Here is a 14,294-nt window from a genome sequence, read left to right as displayed (position 1 = left end):
TAAAAACTGCGGTCTAATCAGGACATTGCTACCAAAAAAAAAATGATATTAAAGCTGCACTCTCACTGATTGACCGATTCGATATATTTAATTATTAGCATTTAATCTCAAAATCAGATCTCAGAATCAGCTGATTATGGCATCAATGCTTTTAGGCAGAATACAGAGTGCAGCTTTTAACTCCATTGTTTTGAATCAGGTCCCTTGTTATTTTTATACCATTCTGTCAAATCAAACTTTCTGTCAAAACAAATCTTTTTGTGAATTGTCCACACTACAAGGCGTTCACTTTGAATAGAATATCTTTATTTAGTGCTCAAAGGCAACATGTATTTTACATGTTTCAGCACGAGATCCATTAAAACTGACAAACTTGTTCAAACACAAGAAAACAATCTTTATATAAAAGACAGTAATTGTCTTTTAATTTGAAGCTGGCGAAAAACATGCCAAAAAAAAGAAGACTGCACGTAAATAAAATCAAAATTAAAACTGACAGACTAAGTATCTTAGGACAGACAGTATGTCTAAAAATAATACCATTGTGTCAAACATGAAGGCAGAGGTTCAATTTAGGTGGACATTTATTAAATGTTGGATCAGAATAGAAGCTCGACTTGAATTAAAATTCAATTAAAATCAAAAGAACAGACAACATCTTAAATAATGCTGTCTGTTTTGTAAGTTGTATTGATTTCCAACGGTATTATTAAATTTTGTTATACAGTTTTGACTGTATTAGTGTTGATGAAATACAAAACATCAAAATAATTGATTTAATTATTATGTAGATAAACAATAATGCATTTTAACAACAACACCATAAATCACCGATGTTAAAGGAAATAATGTATCATCATAAAAAAAATAGCTACAAGTTTTCCGTCTTTGTTTTTCTCCAAAATTCGTTGTATAACGTCAGTGTTTAGTTTTGATTTTCGAAGAAAAAAACAACAACTATTGTTCTAGCCTTGATGTCGTCGTTGCCGTTGTCATCGTCGGCGTCTTTGGTTTAGTTTAAACATTATTTATTAGTCGAAAACACACTGAAATACTTATTATATATGTATCATCGGAAGGCGTTAAACAAACTGTTTGTTTCGACTAAATCGGTCGACCCTATTTTTTCCATCCCGACCATACATTATTTTAGCCGTAAGTGTGTAGATTTTTTTTCGTAATTTCCTAAAAAAAATGATCATTTATGACTGACAATGATGATTTTGATCGCTTTTCAGCTAAAGTCATGTAGACTTATTTATTTGTATGCATATCCAAATGTCTTCTTTTAACCTTTAAGACCCTTTTAACCCCTAGAAAGATGCATGTATCGCAATTAAGAATTGTAACAAAACCGAAAGCAAATCTAAATTAAGCAAAACAACGTCATTACGAAATTTGAATATGACGTGAATTTCCGAATACCTAAAATTCTATAATTTGCATTTTTTAACTAAGTAGTTTTTGGTTAAAATAGTTTACCCGGTAATGTATATGAAAACACTTATTTTATCATTATTTTACTATATGACATCAACTTAGAAAAAATAGTCATAGTATTAGAATAGGTGAGAAAGCTTATTCATACTCGCACTTGGGCTTTGGCCATTCGGCGAGAGCTCCGATAAGATTGTTAGTCATTTTATTCTATTTTTGAAGTATAGTACACATACAGAATGTTACCCTTCTTAAAGCTACAGTGGTTCTTTAACGTGCACCAGTGTATACCACTGTCACACTGAACACCCGGAAGTAATTCGGGTACTCCCGGTAGACGATTAATATTTGTTTAGTGGTGCGGCGGGGAATCGAACCTGCGACCCCTGGATTGACAATCAACTGTGTTACCACTGAACCACTTCTCCGTCACTTTTTATTTCATTTATATTTTGACCTATTTATCATACATTGATACCATCACGTGGTAATATCAATCAACCAATCACGCAGCAGCAAAGCTGTTGAGCTAAATATGAAACATGTGGTCTTCAAAAACGATATTTGAGCTAATATCAACACTTGCTAAAGGGTTCAAGTTTTGATGTTTTAACACTCCCATTAATTTGCTGCACTTCATTTCGTCATATACAAAAAGTGCATTGTACAAAAACATGAGCGAGTGCCTATCTGCGATTTTTCAATAAACAACATTGACAATTTTTCATTTCAAAATAATTGCATCACATTTTAGAAACAGGAGCTTAATTTTCTTTATGTGAAATTTCATTTGAAAAGGTCCGTACATCTCTGGTTATTCCAGTCTAATACGGCAACTGCTCAGCTACTGTTTACAAATGGTTAATCTCCGCCCGCTTATCTACCTCATTAGCATATAGTGAGTCAGTGATCCAGTTCGGGATTTTGTTTGTAATTTCCCAATATTTTTTTTTCTTTTAATAAAGCATATACCTCGGGATTTTTACAGACATTATATGAGACTCTTTCATAGATATGTTCTCAGTTTTATTTATTTTTTTATTATTTAATTTTAAGTGGCACTGAGGCTTTAAAACTTTCTACAATAGCGATTATCACATTAATACGTTTTTCATCTGTATTTCAAACATTTTCGACATTTGATTCATTCAAAAGAGCAGTAAATTGGTCTTAAAAGCCCCACTCTCCAGTGAATATTTGCTTTTTTTGGACGATCAAGGAAATGATTAAACAATTTGAACGCTTCGAATTACTCGACATCCTGATAGCAAAAAAGAGTGGACACAATTAAAACCGTTGTTCTTAAATATGTTCAATTCGCCTTCACCAATAGATAGAAACATTTTATAGTTGTCAACTTTGCTGCAAATTGACAGGTTATATTATGCATTGTCCTTATTTTGTCTATACACATCGAGGTCGAAATGCCTTTGTGGCCATTCGTAACAGAAATGCCTGTAGATCTTAAGGGCCAAGGTTCAAACTCTGTTGCCGATCCTAGTTTCTCTTTATTACATGTATAGCATTCATTTGAGTTGGTTTAACATACTTTTATTTTTGAAAAGAACATACAAAGAATGTAAATCTTATGTATTATATCACATCATAGGATTGTGTTGGAAGACAGTAATCAACAAAATCTATTACTAGCATTCGTACTCAATCTTGTTGTTGTTGTTTGTTGTTGTTGCTGTTGTTGTTGTTGTTGTAAATGTAAATGCTGTTATTGTTATTGTTGTTATTGTTGTTGTTGTTATTGTTGTTGTTGTTTTTTATTGTTGTTGTTGTTGTTGTTGTTGTTGTTGTTTTTCAAGCAAATATTTACTTCAAAACTTGACCTGATAGTCTTTTACGCCAAATTTGTATATAATGAAATAATAACGTACACAATATTGTTCGCATATTTATGATGTGTATAGGACGCTTCATGAAATTAAATTAATTAATAGCCAGTGCCTGTCAATTATGTATTCATTGCACTTATCAAGCATAAAAACTGCAATTAAAATGTAATTTTAATTTAAAACATATTTTATTAAGTAATGGTTTAAGATTATTTGAATTCATTAACCAAAATAAATAGATCTGGTGTGTCGCCAGTATTCGGACTTTTTATTTAGTTAATGCATGCTAATAACCCTTTAACCAGCTTAGTGGTCGATATTATAGTTTGTCGACTTATACAGCCCCCGTTAAGTTTACCCATTCAATTAAAATAAAAAAAACGGCTCACTGCTGATTTACCTGACTAAGTTTATGATAGATATGAAAAGTAAATACATTCCATTGGACAAAATATAATTTCGAACACTAAATAAAGTTTATTATTAGTTATTAATTTACACAAGAAATCACGGCTACAGTAGCAGCAGTTCTGAATAATAACAAAAATCGAAGATGTTTTACCTAATAAGACCTGTACACATTTTGGTTGTAATTTCGACAATTAACAATGCATACATGTTTGTATTTGTCGCTAAATTGTACAATATGTAACCATATGTAAATTTTATGTTCTGATCTGTTTTGTTCGGTTCTGTACGGTTCGATTCGGTTCGGTTCGGTTCATGCTAGTTTTGATTATCAATAAAGTCTGTACGAAATATATACAATTCAATTGAAATTGCATTTGCAAAAAAAGCATAATAAGTCAGACAACATTATTTCGTCCCAAATTTAAATGGTGATTCCTCTACTTCCTAGTGTAGATAAAAATCATGTAATGGCACACACAAATAACAATCTCTACAATCTCTATCAGTAGAGTACAAATTTGTTGGACCATTTCGTGCGAGGCGAGATGTTAGAAAGGGTTGACTCCATGTCGTGTTTGTACTTTCTCTCCCGGTCCAGGGCGTTGTTCAACCTCGCCAATTTCTTTTCCAGAATTATCAGTTTCACGCTTTCACTAAGGGTGTCCGCATTTACGATGGTTTTCGTTTGGCCAGGCGCCGCGCAGTGAACGTGCTCATCTATACACATGTTTAAAAGTCGGTCGAACCGGTACCGGTCTGACATGATCAGGTACTCTTCGTTGATTTCAGCTGAAAACATAAAAAAGAGTGGTGGGATCGTGTAGTCTGCGCTATTATACTAATTATGACGGTGAATCTGTTATTCGCTTAGCCTGTAAACTTAAGACAAACGTGTATGTTTTGCACCCTAACAGATATTCGAAGTTGTTGATATGTTCTAATGGACCAGTCGCCTAAGCAATTATTGCGGTAAATAAGGTGCATTTATTAATTTTTCTCCGATATTGACCTAAAAAGTAGATTTGGATACATCTGTCCAGTGGCTGGTCCAAATGATTTTGAAAACTATGCATGTTATTTTCTTTGGTAGTATGCGCATTCAGCGCTTAATTTACGTGGTCAGTCGTGCGTCAGACCTAAACATATTTATTTTAATATGTAAATGAAAATTTTGAAGTCGAAAACTGCAAAGTGTATTTAGATGACAACATGGCCACGTACATGTCATATGTTGATGCTCCGTTTCCCCAAGTATTATACTTTAAGGCTTTCGTTAAGTTTGAACATGTTGGCATGGTTGTGTCATTCATGAATGTTGACATTGTGACGCGAATTGTGCAAAATTTCAAAATGATCATTCAACGTCAGATGTCAAAATACCAGCAATGTATACCTCATTTTACCTTCTGTTGCCTATTCACAAATTTGGTTGGCAAATAACAACCGTTTTGAATAACATCTTTATTCCCTGCAGTATTTATCTTAATATGTAACACGTTTTTTCTTGTGAGTCCAAATGTACAATCGTCGTCAGATGTGTCCACAATTAACTGTGCTGAATTTAACGACCGCTAAAATCTCCTTTTAGGGGTTGTTCCATTTAATGAAACCAAATATGACTGAATGGAAATTGGGCAGTCGTTTTTTGTGTCGTAAGTTTTCTAATTAATTGAATCAAAATCCGTCTGGTGATCCCCATTTGCGAATACATGAGGATACACATTAAGCAAGTTTGGATTTACTTTGTGCCCGGCTTATGTAAGCCGATTAAACGGTTCAATGTTAAATAAAGCGAAATCAGACAATAACTATTCCGTTTATATGGAGACGTCACACCAAAAGACCAAATTTTGCCTGGAGTCTGGAGCCGACTATATTGGTTCGAAGACAAAAATGTTCATTTTTGAAGTGTTTAGCGCCAAATGTCTCGCGAATGCCTCTAATCTAGGAAATGCGCAAGTGAGCCACAATTATTGTTTGGGTATAAAACGAACGCCTTTATATTCAAAAAGGGTGTGTGTTTCTCTTACGGGGTATATGTCCCAGTCTGTGGTCTTTCCGTAGTTGCTCGTACGCGGCGTGCAACACGTTCTCACAGTTTCGTCTTAACTTGAACATCTCGTATTCCTCCGCTAGCGGAAGTAACTGCTTCGCCGCCTGCGCTGTAAAAAAGAAGTCCGGATCATGAAATTGTCTGATATAGCATATTATGACAAAAATATGCACGACATATTTTGACAGTTTATACAGTTATTATGCTTTTGTCGGTATAAATTAAAATTCAAATGTTTTAAAATGTGATGCACCGTCAGATTTTGGGAAACACATTTGAAATTAATATGGCTGTTGATAAGCGACAGTTTTGGGAGAAAAGGGGAAAATAATTACATAAAACCTGCTTTTCATGACAGATTTATTAACTTCATTACAGACTTCACAGACACTAATTAACGATCACGTGCTTGATATGGTGAAGACAGTAAAAAGGTAGGCTATAATTACCTGTTAATAGGGATCTTCATCCGCCGCTGAATTTTTTTTTCCAAATCGCAATCTACTGTAAGTTTTCGAAGAACCGTGTTTTTTTGTGCTTTTTATACTCATAACAAAATTGTTATCGGCGTGCTTGCTTTACGTTTGATTCCTATACCATCTTCACCATTCCATGCGAATATGTACATATAATGTACTAGTAGTTGCAAACATTTAACAGTTCATACGCACACACACGTAGATGATATAGCTGCATACAATTCCCATTTCATATGCGTAGAGACAATGAAGTTGCAATAATTCACCATTGCATTCATATATAGATAATAAAGTTGCATACATTCACCATTTCATGCGCATATTGATAATGAAGTTTGCATACATTCACAATTTCATGCGCATATTTATAATGAAGTTTGCATACATTCACAATTTCATGTGCATATTGATAATGAAGTTTGCATACATTTACCATTTCATGCGCATAATGATAATTAAGTTGCATACATCACCATTTCATGCGCATATTGATAATGAAGTTTGCATACATTCACCATTTCATGCGCATATTGATAATGAAGTTTGCATACATTCACAATTTCATGCGCGTATAGATAATGAAGCTGCATACATTCACCATTTTATGCGCATATAGACAATGGACTTGCATACATCCACCATTTCATGCGCATAAACATGTAGCTAATTAAGTTGCATACATTCACCATTTCATGCGCATATAGATAATGGAGTTGCATACATCCATCATTTCATGCGTATATAGCTAATTGAGTTGTATACATTCACCATTTGATGCGCATATAGATAATGGAGTTGCATACATTCACCATTTCATGCGCATATACCTGTAGCTAATTAAGTTGCATTCATTCACCATTTCATGCGCATATTCATGTAGCTAATTAAGTTGCATACATCCATCATTTCATGCGCATATACATGTATCTAATTAAGTTGCATACATTCACCATTTCATGCGCATATTGATCATGCAGTTGCATACTTTTACCATTTCATGCGCATATTGATAATTCAGTTGCATACTTTTACCATTTCATGCGCATATTGATAATTCGGTTGCATACTTTTACCATTTCATGCGCATATTGATAATTCAGATGCATACTTTTACCATTTCATACGCATATTGATAATGCACTTGCATACTTTTACCATTTCATACGCATATAGAAAATGCACTTGCATACTTTTACAATTGCATGCGCATATAGATTATAAAGTTGCATTCCTTCAATGATATATTGTTAACAAATATATTATTTATCATAACATTTCATAAAGTAATATGTGTACATATGTATGCACGCACGAGTATACAACAGAGTAAGTATATAGACAACAGAGTAAGTATATAGAGAGGTTGCGAAACAGGACGTGTTTGCGTACGCGTAGCTACATGTACAAGTTGAAGTTTGGTTTAAAAATCGTTCGTTAAATTTCATTATAAACTTACAAGTACTTGAAGGCTCATATATACTCGAAATAATTACTTGACTGGTGCTGTCGTACATGCCATTTTAAATGTGTACAATTTGCACATACCTTGATGACGTAAGGCACAAACGTAGTTATCATGTTCGTGTACGCATACAAGTAGTGTTTTGCAACTTCTCGATTTATAGAATATGAACCTTGTGAAGTAATCCAAGGAAATGTCCAAGAACATAATAAATAAAATCTCAGACAATGACATTGGGTTATAAACATTAAATGAATCATCAATTGGGCAAGTGTTATATACACTTACTGGGTCATAAGTTGGGCAAGTAATACAAACATTCACTGAGTCATTAGTTTGGCAAGTGTTACATTTACTTACTGGGTCATAAGTTGGGCAAGTAATACAAACATTCACTGAGTCATAAGTTGGGCAAGTGTTACATACCTTACTGGGTCATAAGTTGGGCAAGTAATATAAACATTCACTGATTCATTAGTTGGGCAAGTGTTATATACCTTACTGGGTCATTAGTTGGGCAAGTAATATAAACATTCACTGAGTCATAAGTTGGGCACGTAATATAAACATTCACTGATTCATTAGTTGGGCAAGTGTTATATACCTTACTGGGTCATTAGTTGAGCAAGTGTTATATACACTTACTGAGTCATAAGTTGGGCACGTAATATAAACATTCACAGAGTCATCAGTTTGGCAATTGTTATAAACATTCACTGCAAGTGTTTAAGCCCTTTATGGTGCCAATATTTTTGCCAGTCTGTTTTGGGCGCAATCCTATTCGCCGTCTGCTCCGCCTCACTTCTGTACCGCCTCTCCTTCTCAAGATGGTAGTTCAACTTTGCAAGCTTCTTCTGCAGAATCAATAATTTCACCTTCTCGGAGAGGGCGTCCGAGTGAGCGGCCATCTTGGCGTTGGAAATATCCGGGTTGGCCACGTACTCTTCAATGCACATCTGTAGCAGCGGCCGGATGTTGTAGCGGTCGGCGAGCAGCAGGTACTCTTCGTTGATGTCCGCAAGGATACCACCCACGTGGTGGTCCCTGCGAAGTTTTTTGTACGTCTGCAAGAGGACGGTCTCACACTGTTGCCTCAGCTTCGCCATCTCGTACTCCTCGGACAGCGGAAGTAGCTGCTTCGCGTTGCTCGCTTAAATGCAATACATTTTTATATTTCCGCTATTCTTACATATATTTCCGGGACGTTCGCATGGTAAAATCTTGATGTTTTACAACAGGATTCGGCACACGAAAGCTTTTAAGATAACAAAGTAATATCATATTGCGAAGTATATTTCCCCCCTGCCATCGATTTCTTGGTTGACAAGATGACCGAGCAAACACTGAAGAAGGTAAATGAGTAATTATTAATTCGGTGTTTAACTGTGTATATAACTGCGGAAGTTTATTATCAACTGGAACATGTGTGTCCACCTCTCGTCCAAGATGTTTCCGGTACGATTCCCGGCTGCGACCTTGTTGTTGTCACACCGCGTATGGAAGAAGTTGCCTTTACATGTACAAAGGTCTCTCGATTGAGATAACCATTAAACCGCGGTAGATTGGCCACCTGAGGAGCGAGATGTTTTGGGTACGATCCCCATATGACTCACCTAGCAATTTGTGTAATATGTTACATCTGCGTGTTATATCAGGCGCCATAACTGTCATGCGGTCAGTAAATTTGTTTGCGTCTAACATGTTTGAGTTGGTTATACGCTGCATCGATGTTGCATCAAAAATTGCTAACAGAAGTTTACGTGAGCGATTAATAAACTTAAAGGGACTCGCACATGATTTTGGAACAAAAAAAGTTTTCCCGAAAATGCATCTGAAAAGTTATTTTACTCTTTGATACCGAATTGGAAAGGAATAATTTAAGTATGAAACAATTGACCGGTTTAAGTGGGGAGCGAACTCGCGCCGGTACATTCAAGAAAACAAAAACTAGATAACCAAAGCATTTTCACTCGGCCGCAAGGACTGATAAAACATGGATGTTTTAACCTTTTTCGAAGACATTGGTAATATCCCGTGACAATATGATCAACCAATCGTGCAACAATGTTTTGGCGAACCGCGTTCCTACATCCTTTTTTAAATTATTGTTTTAATGACAATACTTGAGCAAATATCAATTTTTGTTCGAGTTGTCAATATCTTAGTTTTTAAAATCCAAATAATATTCCACACTTTATTTCGCATTCCCCCCCCCCCCCCCCCCCTAAAATGTGCATTTCATAAGCCATTAACGAGTTTTCTACATGTTTATGCACTTTAGGATTTTGCTATAATAGATATGTGAATTAGGATGAATGTGAATATAGTTAAATGCCCATCATTTATGATTTCGCCCGGTGCTAACAACGGCGACCGCAACTCCAAGACTATGACTACGGCTGCTTTGTTTTAAAAAAAACGCGCTAAATAAAACTTGTGATACAGATGATCGCAGACATTGCTATGAGCTGTGGCCGTTTTCAATAAGCTTCCTAGATATGTGTTAATCTAAGGAGCTAAATATGAGCGTTTTCATTAGCCAATTCATCTAATTGTCCAATCAGAATAGCCAGCTTAGTGTTAAATCTAGGATGTCTGTTGAATACTGTCCCTGGTCCTGTATATTTATATTATTAGTGATGGGGTCTACATATATCTCAAATATCTCGGTTCGAGCCCCGGTAGGGGCGCCATATCTTAATTTTTCATATCATGGAAAACTTACTGTTTTTTCAGCAGAGACGTTGGCACTCAGCGTAATTCATATTTGCCCATACATGTAGATGTAATCACATCAAACGTTTAAAAATGAGTCAGTGGTGTAAAAAATATTGTTCGAAGGTACAAACAGTCTTCTGTATGATTTTGCAAGTTAGTATAAGTTATAACCGTGCCTATATACAAGTCGGCTCGATATCGTTGGCTCGATTTCCTCGTTGGCTCGAACTTGATATTTTGGACCGGTTTTGTTTTACTCTTTAGAAGCATTCCCGCTTGGCTCGATATTCGCGAGGCTCGAAGTATTTTGGCCGGTGCCTGTGATATCGAGCAAACGTGTTTCGACTGTATTAGCCATACTTGGGACTCTTTGTCCGGGCCTTATATACATTTGAAAGTAAGCGTAAACTATCGTCCAAATTGAGGGCCATAAATAAATGAATAATATTTATAGTATCAACTGCCTGCATTAAACATTAGAAAATAAGATGACAAATGATCTATCCAGGAATAAAAATTTCTACCGGTGAGTGTGTATTGCACTCGTGGATCCAGGTAGCACAGTAGCTCCACAATGTCGTCAAAGTTCTTGCTGCTCAGGTCAAGATCCGCTTTCTTGGCATTCGCGAGCTGCTTCTCAAACACCGGCGAGTTGTAGGCCAGCAGGCAGCGTGCCGTGTACAGCTTCCGGGTCTGTACCTAAAATAGAGGGAGTGGAATGTATAAGCATAGAACAAGGAGATGTGAGGTGGTAGACATGTAACCATATACAGCTTCTGAGAGTGGACGTCGGGAAAGAGAAACGTATAAGTCGGGGACAAACAAACTCTCGATAAATGGTCATTTATCACAGTGAGGCAGAACATGCGAGTACACGGTGAAGCAGAACATACCACTACACGGTGAAACAGAACATGCGAGTACACGGTGAAGCAGAACATGCGAGTACACGGTGAAGCAGAACATGCGAGTACACGGTGAAGCAGAACATGCGAGTGCACGTTGAAGCAGAACATCCGAGTACACGGTGAAGCAGAACATGCGAGTCCACTGTGAAACCGAACATGCGAGTACACGGTGAAGCAGAACGTGCTAGTACACGGTGAAGCAGAACATGCGAGTACACGGAGTAGCAGAACATGCGAGTACACGGTGAAGCAGAAAATGCGAGTACACGGTGTAGCAGAACACGCGCTATGCGAGTACACAGTCAAGCAGAACACGCAAGTACACAGTGAAGCAGAACATGCGAGTACACGGTGAAGCAGAACATGCGAGTACACGGTGAAGCAGAACATGCGAGTCCACTGTGAAGCAGAACACGCGCTATGCGAGTACACAGTCAAGCAGAACACGCAAGTACATGGTGAAGCAGAAAACGCTACACGGTGAAGCAGAACATGCGAGTATACAATGAAGCAAAACATGCGTGTAAACAGCGAATAAGAAGATGCGAGTACTCGGTGAAGAAGAGCATGTGAATACACGGTGAATCAGAACATGCCAGTACATGGTGAATCAGAACATGGTTGTACACTGTGAATCAGAACATGCGATTACACGGTGAAGCTAAATATGCGTGTACACGGTGAATAAGAACATGCCAGTACACGGTGAAGCAGAACATGCGATTACACGGTGAAGCGAAACATGCGTGTACACGGTGAATAAGAACATGCGATTACACGGTGAATAAGAACAGGCGAGTACTAGGTGAAGCAGAACATGCGAGAACACGGTGAAGCAGAACATGCCAGTACACGTCGAATCAGAACATGCGAGCGAAAGGTGAAACAGAACATACCAGTGCACGGTGAATCAGAACATGGTAGTACACTGTGAATCAGAACATGCGAGTACACGGCGAAGCTGAACATGCCAGTACAGGTAAATCAGAACATGCCAGTACACGGCGAAGCTGAACATGCCAGTACACCGTGAAAGCAGAACATGCCAGTACACTGTGAAAGCAGAACATGCCAATACACGGTGAAGCAGAACATGCCAGTTCGCTGTGAAGCAGAACATGCCAATACACGGTGAAGCAGAACATGCCAATACACGGTGAAGCAGAATATGCCAGTTCGCCGTGAAGCAGAACATGCCAGTACACTGTGATGTAGAACATGCGAGTACGCGGTGAAGCAGAGTTCACAGTGAAACATAACATGCCAATACACGGTGAAGCAGAACATGCCAGTTCGCTGTGAAGCAGAACATGCCAATACACGGTGAAGCAGAACATGCGAGTACACTGTGAAGCAGAACATGCGAGTATACGGTGAAGCAGAACATGCGAGTACACAGTGAAACAGAACATGCGAGAACACGGAGAAGCAGAACATGCGAGTACACGGTGAAACAGAACATGCGAGTACACGGTGAAGCATAGCATAGCTTTACACGGTAGAGCGGAACATGGTAGTACACGGTGAAACAGAACATGCGAGTACACGGTGAAGCAGAACATGCGAGTACACGGTGAAACAGAACATGCGAGTACACGGTGAAGCATAGCATAGCTTTACACGGTAGAGCGGAACATGGTAGTACACAGTGAACCAGAACATGCGAGTACACGGTGAAGCAGAACATGCGAATACACGGTGAAGCAGAACATGAAGGTACATGAAAAACCAGAACATGGTAGTACACGGTGAAGCAGAACATGCCAGTACACGGTGAAGCAGAACATGCGAGTACACGGTGAAGCAGCAATGAATAGGCAATGTTAATGAATATAACTGAGGATGAGTTAGTCGCAAAAAAGTGTTGATATAACATACTCTTAAGTAATCAATACACTGGTATCAGGCCTGCACAAAACAATATAATATATTGAGTTTAACAGTTTAAACGAATGATTTTTATGACTAACATTAAATGATTATTTGCCACAGGCACCTGGCTTCGGATCCCACAGTCCAGTCCATTTATATTATAATACCATTTATATTGACCAACCATTTATTGTTTTAGATATAAATAAAGATATAATTTAAAATATATCAACAAATCCCAAACACAGAATGAGTGGGCCCGTGATTACCGCTGCCTGTGAGCGTTTGGCGCCGTGTTCTGTGTGGTCACCGGGTCCTCGTCCTCCGTCGGAAGTGCTAACGGTGAGCGCCACGTCCGAGAAGAAGTCCTGCTTAAAGAACGGCAAATCTCCGTCGTCCTCATTAATAATGGGAGGTAGCTGCCGCTGCGGGGCCATGGCGTTCCGTTTCCGGTTTGACATTGTTTCGTGGTTTGCTGTTTAACTTGTTATTTACGTTTTAATTTTCGCGGTCGTTCTTGTTCTAAAGCACGCGTTGACTGCCACAGTTTCTTTTAAATATGTTTACAATGGTTTAGAAATACATTAATTATCCTTATAATTGTCCTTTCTTTTAAATAATTAATCACAACACAGGAAACTGTCTAATTTTATTTTAATTTTTAGATTTTTTTTGTTGCGAAAAATGCAGTTTTAACTTTGTTTTCGTTTTAAAAGAAGTAATTTAAAATATGAATGATCATAAATTTTCGAAAGTATTAAATGTCTTCTTAAGCTTTATACAGCATAAATAATTTGCTTGAGCGTTCTATTGGATTTCATTGTTACGCTTTATAAAACAAAACAATTGAAAGGAGATTTTGTTACCCTGTTCATTCAATCGGTTTTTATTGAACAAAAACAAATACATTGTAGTGATATAAAATGTCAAAGATAGCACTTAAAGTGACAAAATCAATGCATACATATGTACACATGTATAACAAACAATCTAATGACAAACTACATTCAATTTGTAATAACCATTCTAATGTCAAACTTCGTTATAATAACCATTCTTAGGTCAAACTACGTTAGAACAACCATTCTAATGTCAAACTACGTAATAATA

The 14,294-nt window shown here is 37.2% G+C and overlaps 1 protein-coding gene across 2 annotated transcripts; it reads right to left on the bottom strand.

Annotated features, from left to right (window-relative positions):
* Positions 1-2,842: 2,842 nt before the first annotated feature.
* LOC128211808 (uncharacterized) lies at positions 2,843-13,927 on the bottom strand. Of its 2 annotated transcripts, XM_052916881.1 has the most exons (4): positions 13,454-13,927; positions 10,929-11,103; positions 5,723-5,854; positions 2,843-4,481 (listed from the first exon to the last, which is right to left on the bottom strand). In XM_052916881.1, exons 1-4 carry the CDS (start codon positions 13,643-13,645, stop codon positions 4,195-4,197), a joined length of 786 nt encoding a protein of 261 aa, XP_052772841.1. In that variant the 5' UTR covers positions 13,646-13,927; the 3' UTR covers positions 2,843-4,194. The 2 variants fall into 2 exon arrangements, with proteins under 2 accessions (XP_052772841.1, XP_052772840.1); XM_052916880.1 differs by lacking the exons at positions 2,843-4,481; positions 5,723-5,854 and adding an exon at positions 5,907-8,836 and having other exon boundaries at positions 13,454-13,919.
* Between the last annotated feature and the right edge of the window lie 367 nt (positions 13,928-14,294).

The sequence above is a fragment of the Mya arenaria genome, chromosome 12 (genome assembly GCF_026914265.1).
Source record: "Mya arenaria isolate MELC-2E11 chromosome 12, ASM2691426v1".
Lineage (NCBI taxonomy): Eukaryota > Metazoa > Mollusca > Bivalvia > Myida > Myidae > Mya > Mya arenaria.
The sequence above is the reverse complement of the archived record's forward strand: the minus strand, read 5'-3'. Positions and strand labels throughout refer to the sequence as shown.

Excerpts from the sequence above, each read along its gene's own strand:
- LOC128211808 (XM_052916880.1), bottom strand. The coding sequence starts at position 13,645 with ATGTCAAACCGGAAACGGAACGCCATGGCCCCGCAGCGGCAGCTACCT. Across the intron at positions 11,104-13,453 it reads CCAAACGCTCACAGGCAGCG|GTACAGACCCGGAAGCTGTA; the intron begins GTAATCACGGGC and ends CCTCTATTTTAG. Across the intron at positions 8,837-10,928 it reads AGTGCAATACACACTCACCG|CGAGCAACGCGAAGCAGCTA; the intron begins GTAGAAATTTTT and ends ATTGCATTTAAG.